The 17,980-nt window shown below is 33.1% G+C and overlaps 1 protein-coding gene across 1 annotated transcript; it reads left to right on the top strand.

The window, feature by feature from the left end:
• The first annotated feature begins 1,848 nt into the window (after positions 1–1,848).
• Positions 1,849–6,368, top strand: LOC149537282 (uncharacterized). The gene is made up of 4 exons (XM_089806434.1): positions 1,849–2,291; positions 2,624–2,705; positions 2,828–2,945; positions 6,194–6,368. Exons 1-4 carry the CDS (start codon positions 1,881–1,883, stop codon positions 6,366–6,368), a joined length of 786 nt encoding a protein of 261 aa, XP_089662560.1. The 5' UTR covers positions 1,849–1,880.
• The last annotated feature ends 11,612 nt before the right edge of the window (positions 6,369–17,980 follow it).

Genomic DNA, 17,980 nt, shown 5'->3' with positions numbered 1-17,980 from the left:
TTTTAACATTTTCACAATTGATTCAGAATATTCAGATTAAGGGTACAAATTGCTTGATATAGAAGAGGAATTAGAATTGACTATCAACAAAGCATTTAAATTATCCTTGCCTTAATATGGTTGATAAATGCACCTCTTAAGATTTTATAACAATCAAAAATATATACAACATGGCCAATGATGAAACACAATCTATGACCTAGTAAATGTCAATTAAGTTGTTGACGCTTTTATCTCTATATTCTTTTATTCTCTTGTCCTCCCTCCTACTCTCTATAAGCTCTTTGTCCAAATTCTCCACCTTAGATTTTAGCAATTGTACCTCAGAGAGATGAAGAATTATTTATGATAAATTGTGGAAGTGACGATAGTCATATAACCATACTACATCGATCCCTCTTTATAGTTTACTCATTTAGTTTGATAATATGTGCCTCTATTTTCTAACAACTACTTCTATGAACATGATAGTGTTTAATATAAATGATAAAACTTGGGAGGCACTTGAATCACTTAATCTTTTTACAATCAACACACTAGCATCTTTTACCATTCACTATTTGCTAGCAAGCAGGAGTCAATGGGAGACATACAAAGGCCTCTTATATTTTCTATTTTCTTCCTTATAACAATAATGGTTTTTTGGTCAAAAGAGATCTCATAGTGTTTGCATGAGAATAATTTGCAACAAATAGGACACATGAGGAATGAGTTGGCTTGCTTTGATTTTGATTTAAATTAAATTCTAAATTATATGCAACTTCGAGTAGATAGCAATTGAAGTTGTGGGATTAGGAGTCAAATAGTCAAATGCTATCCCATGGTTTTAACTAGGGTATAGTTGAATTGATTGATTGTAAAATATTAACCATTTATTTTTACTATTATTTATGTTGTCTTTGCTTCAACATTTTGTAATGTCAAGAAACTCCTAATAGAGGCATACACTCAAGCAAACTCTAAAAATTTCAACCAGATTGCAAATGTTGAAAGAGACGCAATTGGATTCATAATAAAAACAAAAAGAGGATGTAAGTTTGGGTTACTCACATAAAAATGATTAAATATAAATAATTGCAATAAAAGAAATAACACAATATAAAAAATCTTTCTTTTTTGATGAATTAATTGATAATATCTTCTATTGTTGAGATTTTTAGTTGCAATGGAGTAGTTGTTGGCCATAGAACAAGTGAGACTACAATTGAATGAGTATTTTTATAATTTTTCAGTATTTAACCACATTTTACAATTTTAAAATCAATTAGACCTTATAAATTGACAAATGATATTTTTATAAAGTCATATGACATTTTATATTATACCTAGTCTTAAATATTTTTATTACAAATAAATATGATATGGTATTCTCATTTATAATATGTCTTTTAATAATTTTAAAAAAATTAACTCAAATTTTCTTGTAGAGATATAATTTTTAACTTTAGATTTTTTTTAAAATAGATGTTTAAACTAATTTCTAATATGAATTTGTAAGTTTAAAAACTTAATCCATTCTTTCGAACTGAGTTCACGAATCACATTTTGTACGATTGTCAAAATTTAAAATAGAAACAGCAGCAGCAGCTTTACCATACCAACATAGAAGCTTGATTCACTCAAGATTTCTTTTGATTCATCTTCAAATCTATTTCGGATACCTTGCTAATTTATTTAACAATTTCAATCAAGTCGAATGGTGCGGCGGAGAGAAGTGAAGTTAAAACAAAGGAAACTTGCCATGAACAAGAAATGGAAACTTACCTTACTATGAAACAATCATCCTGCGCAAAATTTATATATAAATCAGGAACAAGCCTTTGCTGTAGACTCCAATTGCATCGAAAGAAGAAAAAGAAGAACAAATTTCAAAGAGGAGAATGGCGATTGCTGAGATGGTGAGAAAAGTTGTGGATCCAGCCAAGCGTCTTATTAAATGGTCCTTCAACTACGTTTCCAGGAAGCGCACATTTGAAGCAGCTGTGGAGGAAGCTGTGCAAAATGCAGAGCCAAAACAGAGGAAAAAGGCGAGGAAAGGAAAACATGTGACCTTTGATTTAGATAAAAATGTCACCTTTGTTTTAGGGCATGCAGAACCAGATGAGGCTACCTCTAGTCATGCAAAAATTGCTAGAGATTTTATGGGTTCCCTGTCTCGTCGGCGTTCTGTAAAGAAGTCATCTAATAGGCTTCGAAACAGACCCCAACTCCTCAAGCATCGCACAAGTTCATTTACAATTAGTGAGGAGCAGACGGCACCCCTGCAATCTCCCACCGCAAATGAAAAGCAGGTGAAAATCCAAGTTTCAAAAACTCTTTTTTCAAGTTTTTCATCATTCTTCTTTATTTGGGTTTTATAGATTAAACATTCATGTTTTTCTTTGATTTGGGTTTTAGAGATTGAACGTGCATGATTGATTCTCTTTGATTTGGGTTTTAGAGATTAAACATTCATGATTTTGTTTTTTCAGTTTTAGAAATTAAATATTTTTTATTATCTTTTATCTGGGTTTTAGAGATTAGACATTCATGATTCTCTTTGGTTTGGGTTTTAGAGATCATTTCATGATTCTCTTTGATTTCGGTTTTAGAAATTGACATCTGATTATGATTTTCTCTGTAGGTGTTAAAAAAGAGGAGCATCATTGAACTTGGAGACCCCATGAGAAGGACCCGACAAAGGATGGCCTCTTACACCACATGGAGTAATTTAAGTCCATTTTATTGAATCAGTTGACAATACACCTCTGTCAATTCAATTCAATGATTTTTTTTATCATCACATGTAAGTAAATTTTAATCTAGATGAAATGGAAACTGATTGCAGTTAATAAGAAACCAATTGAAGTGGAGAAGCAGAGTGTTTTGTCAGCACTCGAATTTCAAGTGCCGCAACAATCCAAAGAAACGGCTCTAAAAATTCCTGAGCATGTGGAGCATGCTCAGTCACTTTCTAAGCAAAAACCTCCAACTCAATTAAACTTGAATGATGATCTTCAAGTTTCATTAGGTTCTTCTGAACCTTTAGCTAAAAGTAGGTGCATTTCCTTTTTGTATATAGTAAATAATTGTTTTGTGTCTACATATAATAGTTTTTTGCAATCCATAGTAAATCTTTGTACTGTTTCTAGATTCAATTTATGTGTGTTTATTTATATCAACAGATCATACTAAATTTTGCTTCTTGTTTGTTTGGCAAATAACTTGAGCTTTATATCTTGTTTACAGGGCACCTCTACATCAATTCTTACAACACCTAGAGAGGAGGCCAGAAGAAATTTGACTGAAATACAACTTGAGTTAGGTCGTAGGATTTTGGAAAAATTGCTTGAAGAATTGAACATTGTACCAAGTTCAAATGAGGAGTTGATCCAGCTAAAACTTGAGCTTGGTTGTAAAATTTTAGAAAATTTGGATGAGATAGCATCTTCTCCTGAAAAAAATCTTTGAGTTTAGATAAGTACTTGAAGGGAATGACAATCTTCCCTTAACAAATGCTCAAGAAGCAACTATATCCTATGGAATTGAGGATATAGGCATCACCATTTTGATGTAAGTTATGTTAAGGTAGACACGACACTGAATTAATCCTACTAATTATATTTTATGTCACAAGATGTTTATGGTTTGTCATTTCATCTTTAAGTTCTCTGGCTTATTTGGAATGGTAGAAATGAAGTAGTTGTGCATGCTAGGAAACACTTAAAATGTTGGCAAAACAAAAGAAATGATATCAAACAATTTGATGCTAAAATAAGATCAAGAGCAAATCAAGAGCAATGGCAGTTTATGATGTGCATTTTATAACAAACAATACAAACATATCATGGTCAGCTCTTAGTTGTATCGGATCTTATCTCATTGTTGAAAGCCCGGATTTCCATGTGGCTATATTTAGCAAATTAAAAATGGAAATGTAGTCACCATATCTACTATGCACTTCATTACTCTCTCTGTGAATTGCTTGGCATGTTGTAGTAGGTATTATACAAGCATATACCCCAATTCACTTGGGGTAAAGGTTTTTTTTTCTTTTCTACTTTCATTTCAATTTGCACTCATTAATTTTAGTTAGCATTGGAGAATTTGTCTACAACACTCTTGATCATTACCTAAAATTCCTCCTGTTCAAATTGAATATTAGCTATTTTAAGCTTTTCTATTTATTCATTTTTGCTTAAAGTGCGTAATAAATCTGCAATCTTTTAGCATGAAATGGTTATCAGCTCAAGATATTAAGGATCAGGCGCACTCTCAATCATTTGAACCGTTTCCTTAAAAGATATGTAGCTTTCTCTATTCTTTTGATTCTTGCTTGTGATAAATCTTGTTGACCATTCTGAGACTCTGTACTTACAGACTGAACTCTTTCCTGCCCTCTTTCCTCCCCCATTTAAATCGACGAGTGTTGCTCCAATATAAATAATAAAAATAAAATGGGATTCTCATTTGATGTTCCCAATAAACCCCAATAAATGCTTTTGCAACTCAGCTATGCCAATTGTTAGATTAGGTGAAAAACTAATCTCCCAAGAACACTTGCATGCATAATACTGTCACATGGATGAAGCAAAGAACAAAAGCAACAAAAAATTATGGAGGCCAAAAAGCCAGAGCCATCTTATGGACATGCAAAGAGAAATATCTCATATAATCCAATAAGTGAATGAATAAAATACAAAGAGGTGAATCCTTATAAAGGAATCATGAAACTAAAAAAGGGAAACTAAATCCTTAAAAAACTAGGTTGCACAATATAATTAATAAAATATTAATTATATGCACCTACAAGATAGCTTAAGAAAACAAGAGTAATAGGCAACTTAATTAATTAAACCAAAGTGATTTAATTAATAAGTGTGAACAACTAATTACTCTAACACCCCCACTTAAGCGAAGCTCAGGAGGTAAGCTAACCTAGCAGAACTAAGAAAGTAGGAAAAGATGGGTCCCGGCAACAAGGCCTGATTAGGTACCCAAATACAAGAAAAAGAACTAGATGAAGGAAACTAAGCCTCCAATCTAGGAAATGTCCCAAAGAAAGGAACAAGAAAGAGCATGAAGCATCTCTGAAGCATGAAGCTGCAAACACTGTCAGAAGAAACTGCTAGAACCCCCACTGAAATAGTGCATGACCAGGTAGAGAAGACAAAGTCTGAAGAGCTGATGAATCGAAGAGGTGACCTCCAAAAGTAGGAATGAATGAGTGTCTATATAGTAGATGAAACATCTCACTGAAATGCATAGGTGCCTAGCCACTGCATCCGCCTAGTACATAGGAACAAAAACTGAATACGTAGATCACTCAACTGAACCAAGGAAGCAATAGAGCCAATAGGTGAACCCCCCCCCCCCCCCCTCATAATGCTAAACAGGGAGAGCGGTGACAAGAACACTGAAATGCAATGCAAAAAACATCTGCAAGAAGAAGAATCAGGAACACCAATAGTGCAATAGAAGTACAAGCACAGGATAAAGGGCGGTGTCACTGACACATTGCATGGGCTAATGTCATGGAAGAAAAATTCACTTAACAAAGTTGGATGAGCATAAAATGGAAAAACATCACGACCCCCCATGGCACTTTATAATTGAGTGCAAGTACAAACAAACACAAGGTGTACAAGATCCCAGATATGCAAAATCAAACACTTTATCTCAATGCGTTTACAGAAAAAAGAATGCAATAGAATAGAAGCATACAATGCTCGGAAGTCAGAAAGAAGAGTGAGCCAAAAGAATAGAAGAAGAGATTCCAAGACCTGTAGAATCCAAGTAATTTGCCAGAGTGCGAAAGTGCAAAACTTAGAGGAGAAAGAACCTGGAGCATAATCTAGATAAAAGACCTCTGCAACTAAATAACTCAAAGAACCATCTTTCCAACGATATCTGGCAAGCCCAGAAAAGAGTCTGAATGAGCGAGATATGGCTCCTGGAAGGAAAAATAGAACATCTAGCTTTGACTACCAAAATAGGCAACCAAACTACACCAAAAACTAAAAATACCTATACCATCATCTTCACCTTAGAACCACCTTTCCAGCACATTTTTTGGATCAAAAAAATACATCTGTATGCTCAAGTTATGGAGAAAAAATCTCCAGAGCCTCCGGATGCAAGAATTTTTTTTTTTTTTTTAATTAAAAAAAAACAAAAAAACTTCACCACCCCCGCACCGTCGGCGGAGTGGCAGCTGGGGTGGCAGGAGGTCTAACGCCGCCCTAGGGTGGAGCCACTGCAGTGGAGCCATGATAGACATCACCGGCTGGCCACCAGGGGGCCGCTGCAGTCGGCGGGACCGCCAGCGATTTCTCGCAAGCGGTTACCACCAACCGCAAGCGGTTGTGGTGACCGCCGATGATTTTTAAATTTTTTTTTTTTGATTTTTGTCACCTCAAAAAACATGCAGGGGGCCATACGGCCCTGTCGGACAAATTTTTTTGCCTCCCAGACCAACGGTGTCCAAAATGGAGAAATTTTATATGGATTTTGGGGTTTTTGGGTGCTCTGAGCGCAACGGTGATGTCCATTTGAGCCCAAAGTGACCAGAAAAATAAGGTCCCCCCCTAAATCCACATAAAAAGCTTCTAAAACCCTTGAAAAATGTAGCTTTTAAAATGCTTCAACAAACCACGAACAGCGAGCAGTAAGCTTGCTCTAATACCATGTTAGATTAGGTGAAAAACTAATCTCCCAAGAACACCTGCATGCATAACCCTGTCACATGGATGAAGCAAAGAACAGAAGCAAGAAAAAATTATGGAGGCCAAAAAGCCAAATCCATCTTATGGACATACAAAGAGCAATATCTCATATAATCCAATAAGTGAATGAATAAAATACAAAGAGGTGAATCCTTATAAAGGAATCACAAAACCCGAAAAGGGAAACTAAATCCTAAAAAAGCTAGGTTGCACAATATAATTAATAAAATATTAATTATATGCACCTACAAGATAGCTTAAGAAAACAAGAGTGATAGGAAACTTAATTAATTAAACCAAAGTGATTTAATTAATAAGTGCGAAAAACTGATTACTCTAACACCAATTACATATTAAGCTCTTCTCTTTATACCAATAAATAGTTGTGATGACTGATTTTCAGGCTGATGGGCGATTCTCGAGATAGAATATATTAAAAGTCAATTTTTTTTTTTAACATTGATTTTTTTTCAAAATTTTTGCTAGTTTCCAAACATATAAATCATGAAGAACAAATGCTGAAAATTTCAACAAAATATATAAAATAATAGATTAATTATTTAAAAATTTTAAACTAATGTTTTTCGAATTTAATAAAATAAGTAAATACAAATTAATTGTGCAATGGGATGCATTTTGGTCTTTCTATAGCCATTAGCAATTATGACCTTCCCACGTAGGACATTATATTTCTGAGTAATGAAGAATACATAGTGGAGGTAATCCATGTAGCGCTATTAGTGTCTTATTGTATCCCTGAATTCTAGTGAACTTTAGAACTCTTTTCGGTTGGATTACAGTTGTAATTGGAAAGGTTGGTTTGATCTTGTCTTTGGATAATTGGAAGGGGTTCTTTATATTAGAAAATAGGAGTTTGATGAATTTGTGGTTATAATTGGTTATATTGTTTGTATTGATGGTCAGCTCTTAATTTTGACTTTATGATGGTCAGTTTATGGTTATAAGAGGAAAGATACCTGATGATGTGCAATTTATGATTTTTTTACTTGCTAGTTACTCACATTAAAAAATGAGGAAACATATCTGAAGATAGTTTTTGACTCCCAATTCAAAAAAGATATTATTGTCACAGAAGGACAATCACATAGCCAAGCCCCCTCTTTTCTTCAGGGACACAAATCTATCAAGCCTTGACTTTACAAGGGCACAAATATTTGATTCCCATGCAATAATCATTTCTAAGCGAGAAGCTAGCTCGAGATGATAAAAATCCTTCAACCTCCATTGCCTCTAGCCTCCTATTTACTTCTATTCTTTAAAGCAAAAATCTTGTAGCTTTTTCACCAACCCACATACAATATCCCATAGATTTTTTTTCAATCAAAAGAAATTGTATCTTAATCTTCCATGTGTAAAATTCAAAGCCTTCAAACTTAGCAATAGTAGACATTTTACTAATTTTCCTCTTGATTGCTTTGAAAGAAAATCAAGCAACTTAAATAAAATGCACAATAGAAAAGTGAACACTCTTTATCCAACACTGCAGGAAATGGTTCTTTGAGTTGATTAGCATATGAATCAAAGCAATTTACAAATTATGAAAGGCCAAGAAAAATCCTTTGTATAGAAACATCGCATACTCTCCAAATTGACGATCTCACAGAATACTAGATAGACATATGATAGGATTGCTTGTGATCTTATTGTGAAAGAGAAAAATAACTAAATTTAATGATGCTTCTCCCTTCACTTTCACATAGTAATCTGATGTTAACAGATAGTGTTCTTTGGCAATGATTCCATTCCTCAATCCATTTTTTTGAATGCGCTGATAGGGAATTTGTCTTCTTCGACTCCTCAGACCGTTAGAAACATATATTCTTTTTATCAAATAGAATTATTCCTCTTGCGTCTATAATGAATGCAATGCCCTTGAGTACTATTTGAAAACTTCACTATTGCATACAAACATTGTCGTCATTGCTAGGCACAACACATTTTCATCTCACAGTTAATTCTCCATTGCTTGTGTACCTGGCTCTGATACCAAATGAAAGAGCTAAAGTATAAAATGCTGATATTATTGATTTAGATTTTATAGATACATTCTGATGCATACAAAATTGATACTAAATTATTTCACATTGATATGTGAACAACTTTATATAACCTTATTTTCCCTTATAAAAATTACTTACGGGAATAACTTTTGAGAAACTATATATCTAACTAATTTATTTAGAAACTAACCTAATTAATGTAATAAATCTAACATTCCTTTCTATTTTTTCCTTGGTTCGTCAATTATAATATGAAATAGGAATACATATTCCCACTTTATAGCCATTCCTATTCCCAATATCCATTCCTATTCTCAATATAATAATAAATATGTCATTCGCATGTGTGATCTTATCGAAAATCTCATTTATCCATTTTTCCCTTCACTTTTAAGCAAGTTAATATGTTATTAGTAGCAAATGATGATTTGTTGATGATCCATATAATGTTCAGTCAATGTTTAAAATATTTATATTTTCGTATATCAAAATGCTAATGTTCTTTTATGTGAAGCTATTTTATATCTTTTGGTTATGAAAATATAAGGTTGCATTACAACTATATTTATGCCTAATGCTTGCACGGCAGTTCCCCAATATAGGGGACATGCTTGTGCATAAGAAAATAATGCATCTGAATATAGCGGACAATTTCCTTGTTTTCCAAGTTTAATCGATGATCACATTGTACGAGCCTCTCATTGTTTTCCTTCACAAATATCCCTAATTGAACTGCAATAGCTATTCTACAATAGAAAACAATAGATTGGGTATAAACTATTGTTGTGTCTGCTTTGACTTCTGTATAAGCTATTGGCTGCCAAGATTATCCTTTTTTCTCTAAAAAAAAAACATAAACATAAATGCAGAGTCATCTAAATGGATAGTACACTTCTACTTATTATAGAGCTCCTACGAACCTTTCAATTGCTGGCATCCGTTGCATGCAGTTATAAATATTTGTGTCTACTCAATTTTTATTTTGGTGAAGTTGGATATGTTTTTTCAATACAAAATATGCAATATTCTTAAGTTCTTTTAAAAATCATCTCACTTATGTGAGGTCCATTCAAAAAATTGGAACAATTTTCCAATATACAAATATCACATCTTTATAATTAATTTTCTCTATCTAAGCTTGGTCAGATCTGAACATAGATCTGTTTACACTTGACTTTGGTTAGTGGAATTTCTCTAACAAGGAGACCATGTCACATTCATTATTACATACATAATCTGATTGTGACATATGCTCACTACAAAACCATTTACATTACATTTCTCTAACAAGAAGACCATGTTACAATCCATGATTTGAAATTGATATTTTTTCATATTATAAAAATAATTGGAAATGAATGAGTATTCATGAATGGATATTCTACTAGTTTTAAATGACCACCCTTAAACATCACACACTAAGGGATAAATTAAGCCTAGAAAAATAAATCAATTTTGACTATTTAACACTTTTAGCCTAGAAATCAAGCCTTAGTGTGTGATGTTTAAGCCATTTTGTTTCAAATGCCAAACATTTAGTAAAACCATCTTTGTGAAGCTCATAACTTTTAGCCAAAAAAAACACTTATGTTACACAATTTAAAGAACTCGTATGCTACATCTTGATATAGAAGAAAACTTTTTCCATTGTGTATGAAAAGAACACTCATGATTCATTGTTGAGAAACACAAATGCAATCTCTTTTTATCCATCTTTTCCATAACCTCTTATCATATTACATGGAATAATAATTAATGAGCAACCTGATACATTTAGGGGCTACCAATCAACCTAAGATTGAACACATATACCATTGTTGGCGAACAAATTTGTCTTTAAATAAAAGATTCTATGCCCAAATCTCACAAGACAAATAAAATTTTCTAATAGTTAAGGAATTTCCACCTCTTCAATTCCTCTCTGAATTTTAGTAAGGTTAAGCTCCTTTATTAGATTTTCAATCACAATTGCTTTCCAAGTAAGAATTACTTTTAACCAGAAAGTAATAAGGCTTCCCATCTATTCTTGGATAGAGGGAATAATCTAAATAACAACAATTAAATAAACACAAATGCATACAAAGGAGAGAACACATAGTTTCTCTATCAATCCCATTCCGAATAACAATCAAAATTGATACATATTCACCATAAAAAGAAATATCCATCATCAAAGGAATTTCAATATTTCAATACTAAATTAATAGTGAGCATATTCAAAGCATACATCTTCAAACATTCAACCATTTCCATTCAAAAAGAACAATACTATTCAGATATAATACTGGAAAACTTAGAAAACTTGCACAACTATAAAATTCAGATAAAATGGTCACAACATGATAAACATCAAAAATTGCCAACCCTTAGCACTATTGAGTTTCAAACTTAAATAGAAAGCTATTCGAGAATCTCCTTGGAAACCCGATTCTTAGATAGAAAGCTATCCAAGAATCTCCCTGAAAACCCGATTCTTTGATAGTTAGAGGTAGTTATGAAAACCAACATGAAAAAGGGTGCATAGACATAGAGTTTAACCTTTTAAAACCAAAAACTAAGAAGTCTTGAAAGAAAATAAATAGAACAACACTAGTCATCCACTGATTGGTCAAGTGCTTCCTCATCTTTAGCATCACCTTAACCACGTGCTAGCTTCCATGTTCTAAAGACATTCATGAATTTAGTCATGGCGGTTGTATTTGGGTTCTTGATGTTCTACAAACAATTTTTCTAGATTTCCTTGTCTAGCTTCATGTTGTACATAGTTCAGGTAACTGGGAAGTCACAGAGTACATGTTGAGAACACGTGTCTCAACCTTGCAATCTTCTTTTGAAAAATTCCAAAATTTGTTTGTGAAAGTTTTCCACTTGTTTATACATTGGAAATTGGTTAATGAGTTGTCAAAAATGATTCTTGTCCATAGTAGGATATAGGTAGGTCATTTTTAGAGCCTTGATGACTCATTTTGTGACTTTTATGGGGGTCTAGACTAAGAGACAAAATTGTGGACGGGATTACTATTTTAACCTAGTTGTTTTTCATATTGGAAATGTAAATGTCGAAAATGAGTAACATGTGGCATGGTAGTTTTGCCAATGGTTTTGTAAAATCACAAGTGGTTTTCAGGTTGTTAAATCACTATAAAAGGAGGGCTTGGGGAGGTGTTTGAGTAATTGAGTTCAGTTTGCAAGATTGGTGCTAGAAGGAGTCTCTCTGAGTTCGAGTTGGGGTGATGCGCTCTTGTAAGAACTTGCATTGCAAGTATATTGTAATCATCTTGGTTTGATAATACATTGTGCAAGTTTTGGAGGGTGGGGTTTTTCTCCCGAAAGGGTTTCCCCACGATAATCACTGTGTTATGTGTTCTTTTTTATTTTGATTATGTTATTATGCATTTCTTGAGATCTCTGCAATAGTTAGTTGAATTTCAATAATTCTCCTCTCAAAGATTAGTGTAGGAAGCAATTTCGCACACCTTTTCTTCCTTATAGTATAGATTCCTAACATCACTTCACTTTTAGCCACCTTGGAGAAGTCAAACAATGTAAGATCAAATTAGTCTTTTACAGACTTAATGCATTCCTCGTGTTGTTTGACCATGATCTCTACATCAAAATCTCCTTCTTTAAGAGGGCTAGGGAAAGCCGAGTCAATGGAGTGAAAGTCCCTACCTATCTGCTCTAGTAATGTTTTAAAATCTTTCTTGCATGATTGCATCCTTGAGATCACAAAAGTATAATTGGATACCCTCTAGGCTATATTTTTTCTCAGAACTTGAATCAGCCTTGCATCTACATGTTGCAATAGGTTATCTTCAAGAAATTTTTCTAGTCCAAAATCTTCTACTTCCACTAACTAAGACACCATGGTTGATAGTTTCTTGACTTCGATTTTCCAAGTCCCAGATTGAACATGAGATTCATCAAGTGCAATCCTGGCTAGAGAAACAATCCCATGCAAATTCCACATGAGCTTAGTGATTTGGCTTGTTACCAGGTCAATTCAATTGGACATTGCAGATGTCATCGTTTTTCATTTTTTTTAAATCTTCTAACAATTGCTGATTTTCAAGGGCAATGGAATCAAAGGAAATTTTTGATTGATTACTAGAAACTGAGCTTTGTCCTTTCAATGAATTTATATACTTAGCCATTGCATTGTTTTCAGCTTTTAGCTTTTTCTTCTCAATTTCATCTTTTTTTGATTGCAGCACAATTTTCTTTGTAGACGTCTCTACCAAGTGCTCTTTTGTCTCATAGTTCATTACCCCTAAACCTGTGTGCATAATTTCAAAGTTTCTCAAGTCCAACTTGTCAGCTCCTCTTTTTTGGTTATAGGTGGCTACTAGACTATGCTTCTCCAAGTCGCATTGTCAAAAGTTATCTTGGTTGTGCTTTTGGTCCTTTTTGGTTTGGAAGCCTTGGTAGTATATTTACTGACAATATCATCGACGGGGAAGGAAATTGGAACCAGACTCCCTTTCCTATTCACCGAGGCCACAAGCCAATTAGGAGTGATAGCATCCCATTGTAATTCAGTAGCCTTTTCTGGGTTAGCTATAGTTTGCATCCTTAGAGGAGATGAACCCATGGTCATTTGAACTCTTTGGCTATTATCAATGAGATCTCTACCTTGGTCTTTGTCCTATTTGCCATCAACCTAAATAACCTGGTCAAGACTTACTAGCACTGACATTTTAGTCTTCTTACTGGAACGAGTTTTCTGCACAAGAGGGGGATTATGAATCTTTTTCTTAGAAATCCTTGATGACCTTCTGCTACCTGCAATTGTAAGACCAACATTAGAAATAGGATCAACCTAGACATTAGCATGTGTGTCTTTTTCAATTTTCAACCAAGCCTTTGTCTTTTAATCACATTTTTTGTTTTTTAAAGAATATTATCTTCCTCTTTAGAATCCCAATCTATTGCAAGGTTTACTAGTTCAATTTCTTGGGGATTTTATTCAACCAGTTGACAATAAATCTTTTTCAATTCAATTCAATGAAGTTTTTAATCATTAAATGCAAGTAAATCTTAATTTAGATGAAATGCAAACTGATTGCAGTTGAGAAGAAACTTTAATTGAAGCAGAGAAGCAGAATGTTTTGTCGACAGTTGAATTTAAGTGCCCCAACAGGTCAAAGAAATAGCTCTAAAAAATTTAGAGCATGTGGAAGAGTTTCAGTCAGTTTCTAAAGAAAAATCTTCAACTCGATTAAAGTTGAACAATGATCTTCAAGTTTCATCAGGCTCTTCTGAACCTGTAGCTAAAGGTAGGTTCAATTCCCTTTTGTAAATAATTATCAATGAACTTTAAAATAAAAATGCATGTCTTTTACCTTTTTTTTTTTATTGTTTTACCTGCATTTGGACAAATTATACTTTATTTATTATCCAATTTCTATTTTTCTCTGCTCGATAATCAAAATTTTGTATCTACTTTCTTATCTAATCTCTATTTCTTCTCGTATTGGTTGATGTCTATATTTATTTATTTATTTTATTGGCGCTACAACTTTTGTCAAAAATAAATGCACGATTGTTTGGCATTTACATATAGTAGTTATTTGCAATCTATAATCTATTTCTTAATTGTTTCTAAATTCAATTTATGTATGCTCATTTATATCAAGAGATCATACTCAAATATTATACTCAATTTTGCTTCTTGTTTGTTTGGTAGATAACTTGAGCCCTATATCTAGTTCAAAGGGCCCCTCTTTATCAATTCTTACAACACCTGCAACTACAACTTCTGAAGAAGATGTTTGACTGGAATGCAACTTGAGTTAGGTTGTAGGATTTTAGAAAAGTTGCTTGAGGACATGAACATTGTACCACGTTCAAATGAGGAGTAGACCATAAAAAAATTGATCTAGCTAAAACTTGAGCTTGGTCATAACATTTTAGAAAATCTGGATGAGATAACATCTTCTGTCAAAGAAAATCGAAGCTGGGTTTAGAAAAATTCTTGAAGGGAATGACAAGCTGATGCAAAGGTGAACACAACATTGCATGTTCTTGATAGTCTCCTTTACTTCCATAAAAGATGACTAACATTAATTGAGTTTATAAGCCTTTTTGAATTGATCTTTCATAATTTTAACTACTTTCAAATTCTACTTTTGTTTCAGTGTTGATCATACTAATTATGTTGTCATGATATTTTACTGACAAATTGTTTGTTTTTTGCCATTTCTTCTCAATTTCTCTTGCTTATTTGTAATGGTAGAAATAAAGTAGTTTTCCTAAACACTTAAAGGGTCAATATCTTCAATTGCTAATATTGTTGCTACACAAGTGCAAAACAGGAGATGATCTCAAACAATTTATTGTTGAAGCAAGATCAAGACTATTGGATGACACACATTAAAGAAAGGGGAAAGATAACTGATGATACATTTTATGACTGTGATGCTTGGACAATTGAAAACGATGAAGGGACATCTAATGCTGACACACATTAAAAGTGAGGAAATGTATCTGATAATAGTTTAACTATTATAGTTGGCCAGTTGAGAAAGATGTTATTGTTGAAGGTTGGTCAAATGCAAACATGGGAAAGATGCTTGATGACACAATATATGATTCAAATGATGGTTTGGCCAGTTCAAAAAGGTGTGACAAATACGTAGAATTGTATTATTATTAATTGGCTCTTAAAAGCTATGCAGGAGATTTGTATGATCAAAGTTGTATATTATTGTTTATTGACTCTTAAAAGCCATAGATGAATGTTGTATGATCAAAATTGTCATACCCATTTGAGATATCTTCACCAAAAGCCACACAAAATTAATGAATTAACAATGGTACCATTTTGATCTTATCAGATATGAATACTGGAGGCTGTTGAATATTGTATGAGGTTTGGTTTTTAAAATGGTTGATTGACTGTGGAGGCTAGAATACAAATTTTTTGTTTTTGCATATACATATTAACTTCCATGAATTGTTTTCAAAAAATAAATGTGATCGCAAAGGTTTGAAGTCAGATGTAATGGCCTATGGATTTTCTTACATAGGTTTATACATGTTCCAATTCAAGTGAATGGAGTTTCTATTTTAAATTTTATAATTTATAAATAAATCTTTTGAAGATGGATTCTAAAACTTGTAAGATTCAGATATTTCTCTGAGTAGTGCTCTTGTTTATATGTATACTAAATGTTTTTTTAGATTGGAAGCACGCCAAGTGTTCGATAGAATGTCTAAAAGAGATGTAATCCTATGGACTTCACAGCAATTACTTCATGTCTACTACTCTATAATTCCATTCAACAATCAATAGCCTCTATGTGAATGCATTTCTCACATGGAATCATGCAGGCTGCTTCCCAAAGTCAAGGTATAACAATACTTTTTTTTCCCCTTTTCTTATATGTACCTAATTCAAAAGGGGAATTGAACAACACTTAAGCTTTAAATAAGCATGGGAAATTAGGTCGATGTCCTGCTCCTTTTCATTAGAGTTCTTTCAAGTGCAATATGATCTCTAATGATATTTGGAGGTGCTTGTACTGACACAATCCAAGATCAAATTCCTTTCATTGCAATAAGATTTCTGAAGAGATATCCAACATTACATATCACAATCGAATAATTAACCTTTTTAGTAAAGTTTTAATTTGTTCTATTTATGTTAGTGTCTTCTTTCACAGATGTGAAGTAATACTATGTATCCTGAATGTTGTATCCATAGACCACAACTAATGGGGTAAGTCTTTGCCATCTCTATATTATTATAGTGTGTAACAGTAGTAAGCATTTTTTATTTTAATTTTTAATTTTTGACCAGTAAAAGAATATTGAAGAGTATGGTATCGTCTCAGGTAAAGATACTTTAACCATTGAGATCTTGTATCGGTCACTCCACACATTTTGATTTTGAGCTAGTAAGATTAATGGTTCAAAGTAAAACACTATGCAAGCTTATTAGGAGACCTATTTAAAAATTGGTGTAGAGAAATTATTGAGAAAATGACAAGAGTTGGTTATGGAGCACGGTTAACTCCCTCTATGTAGGAATACCTTTAAACAATGCTTACAATGGTGGCCCTAGGCTGGTTCTATCTTCATACCAATCATTATTAATTATAATGAGGCCTTAAGCTAACCTACCAACATGTAGAAATGAGTTGATTTTAATCAAATTATGAATAGAAAAACTTAACTTTGTGGAATAATGATCAAATGGATAAAGTTCCTTAAAAAAATAGGATGTACAAATACACCTTATGTGGAGTAAGGTGATTTTGATTTTAGAAAAGATCTGATGCCCACCCGCTACCTATAGGGACACAATTATGTAGCCAAAACCCTTCAAAATAATAACTCAAAAAATTACAAAACCCAGAAGTTCAGAATGTCAGATTCTTCATTAAACTTCTCCAACTCTAGTCTACCCCTACAATGAAACAAAAACTACTTATTGCAATTTTGAAAATGACCATTTTTGGAAAATTTTTGGGGCAAATGGATTTTTCCATTGTTGTTAATTTTCAAAACCCATCTTATGAAGTAATCTTGATTTTTTCCAATAAAAGCCCCCAACTAAGACAAGACAAATTGCCAACTAATGTAAGAAATCAAGAAAATCATTTTGGATCTATTACAAAAACAACTTTCTAAAACATTAGAAAAAATACATAAATCAAATTTTGGAGGCCAAGATGATATTTCAAACTCCCAAAAAAAGTCAAAACAACCACTAATTGAGCTAAGCTCTATTGACAATCCAAACAGCTCCTCCTCTTGCAACTGCTTGTAAAATTTCAGCCAAAACCCACATCCAAGTCAAAAGTTATGACTCCCAGAAATTGATGCATCATTCTCCCCTTCTTGAAAGAAACACACCTCCAGGGATTTTTTTAGTGGCTATTATTCACCAATTGGCTAATATGTCCCGATTGGGCTATAGAAATTGGCTAAAAAAAACACCGTATACTAGTTGACCGGTTCACCCATATTTTATAAAATACTCATATAGTGGTAAGAAGATTCGCCACTATTATTACATAATTTCAATTTGGTAGTTGGGTTCTTCGCCCATATTTCTCTTTAATGTTTACTCTTATTCACCACAAAATTAATTGAGTGAGTGACATTGTACTCCACAGACAACTTACCTTGATACGTGTCAACATTCCGGTGACTACCTCGACAATTCTTCTTCCTTCAAGAAATGTTGGCCAAAATTAAACCTCAACCATTGATCTTGGATCATCAGATGGTCTGAGTTCTCAAATAATA

This window comes from Cupressus sempervirens, chromosome 10 (assembly GCF_028749045.1).
Source record: "Cupressus sempervirens isolate cs-2001-9-10 chromosome 10, ASM2874904v1, whole genome shotgun sequence".
Taxonomy (NCBI): domain Eukaryota; kingdom Viridiplantae; phylum Streptophyta; class Pinopsida; order Cupressales; family Cupressaceae; genus Cupressus; species Cupressus sempervirens.
Note: the sequence above shows the minus strand (reverse complement) of the source record. Positions and strands in the feature narration are given on the sequence as shown.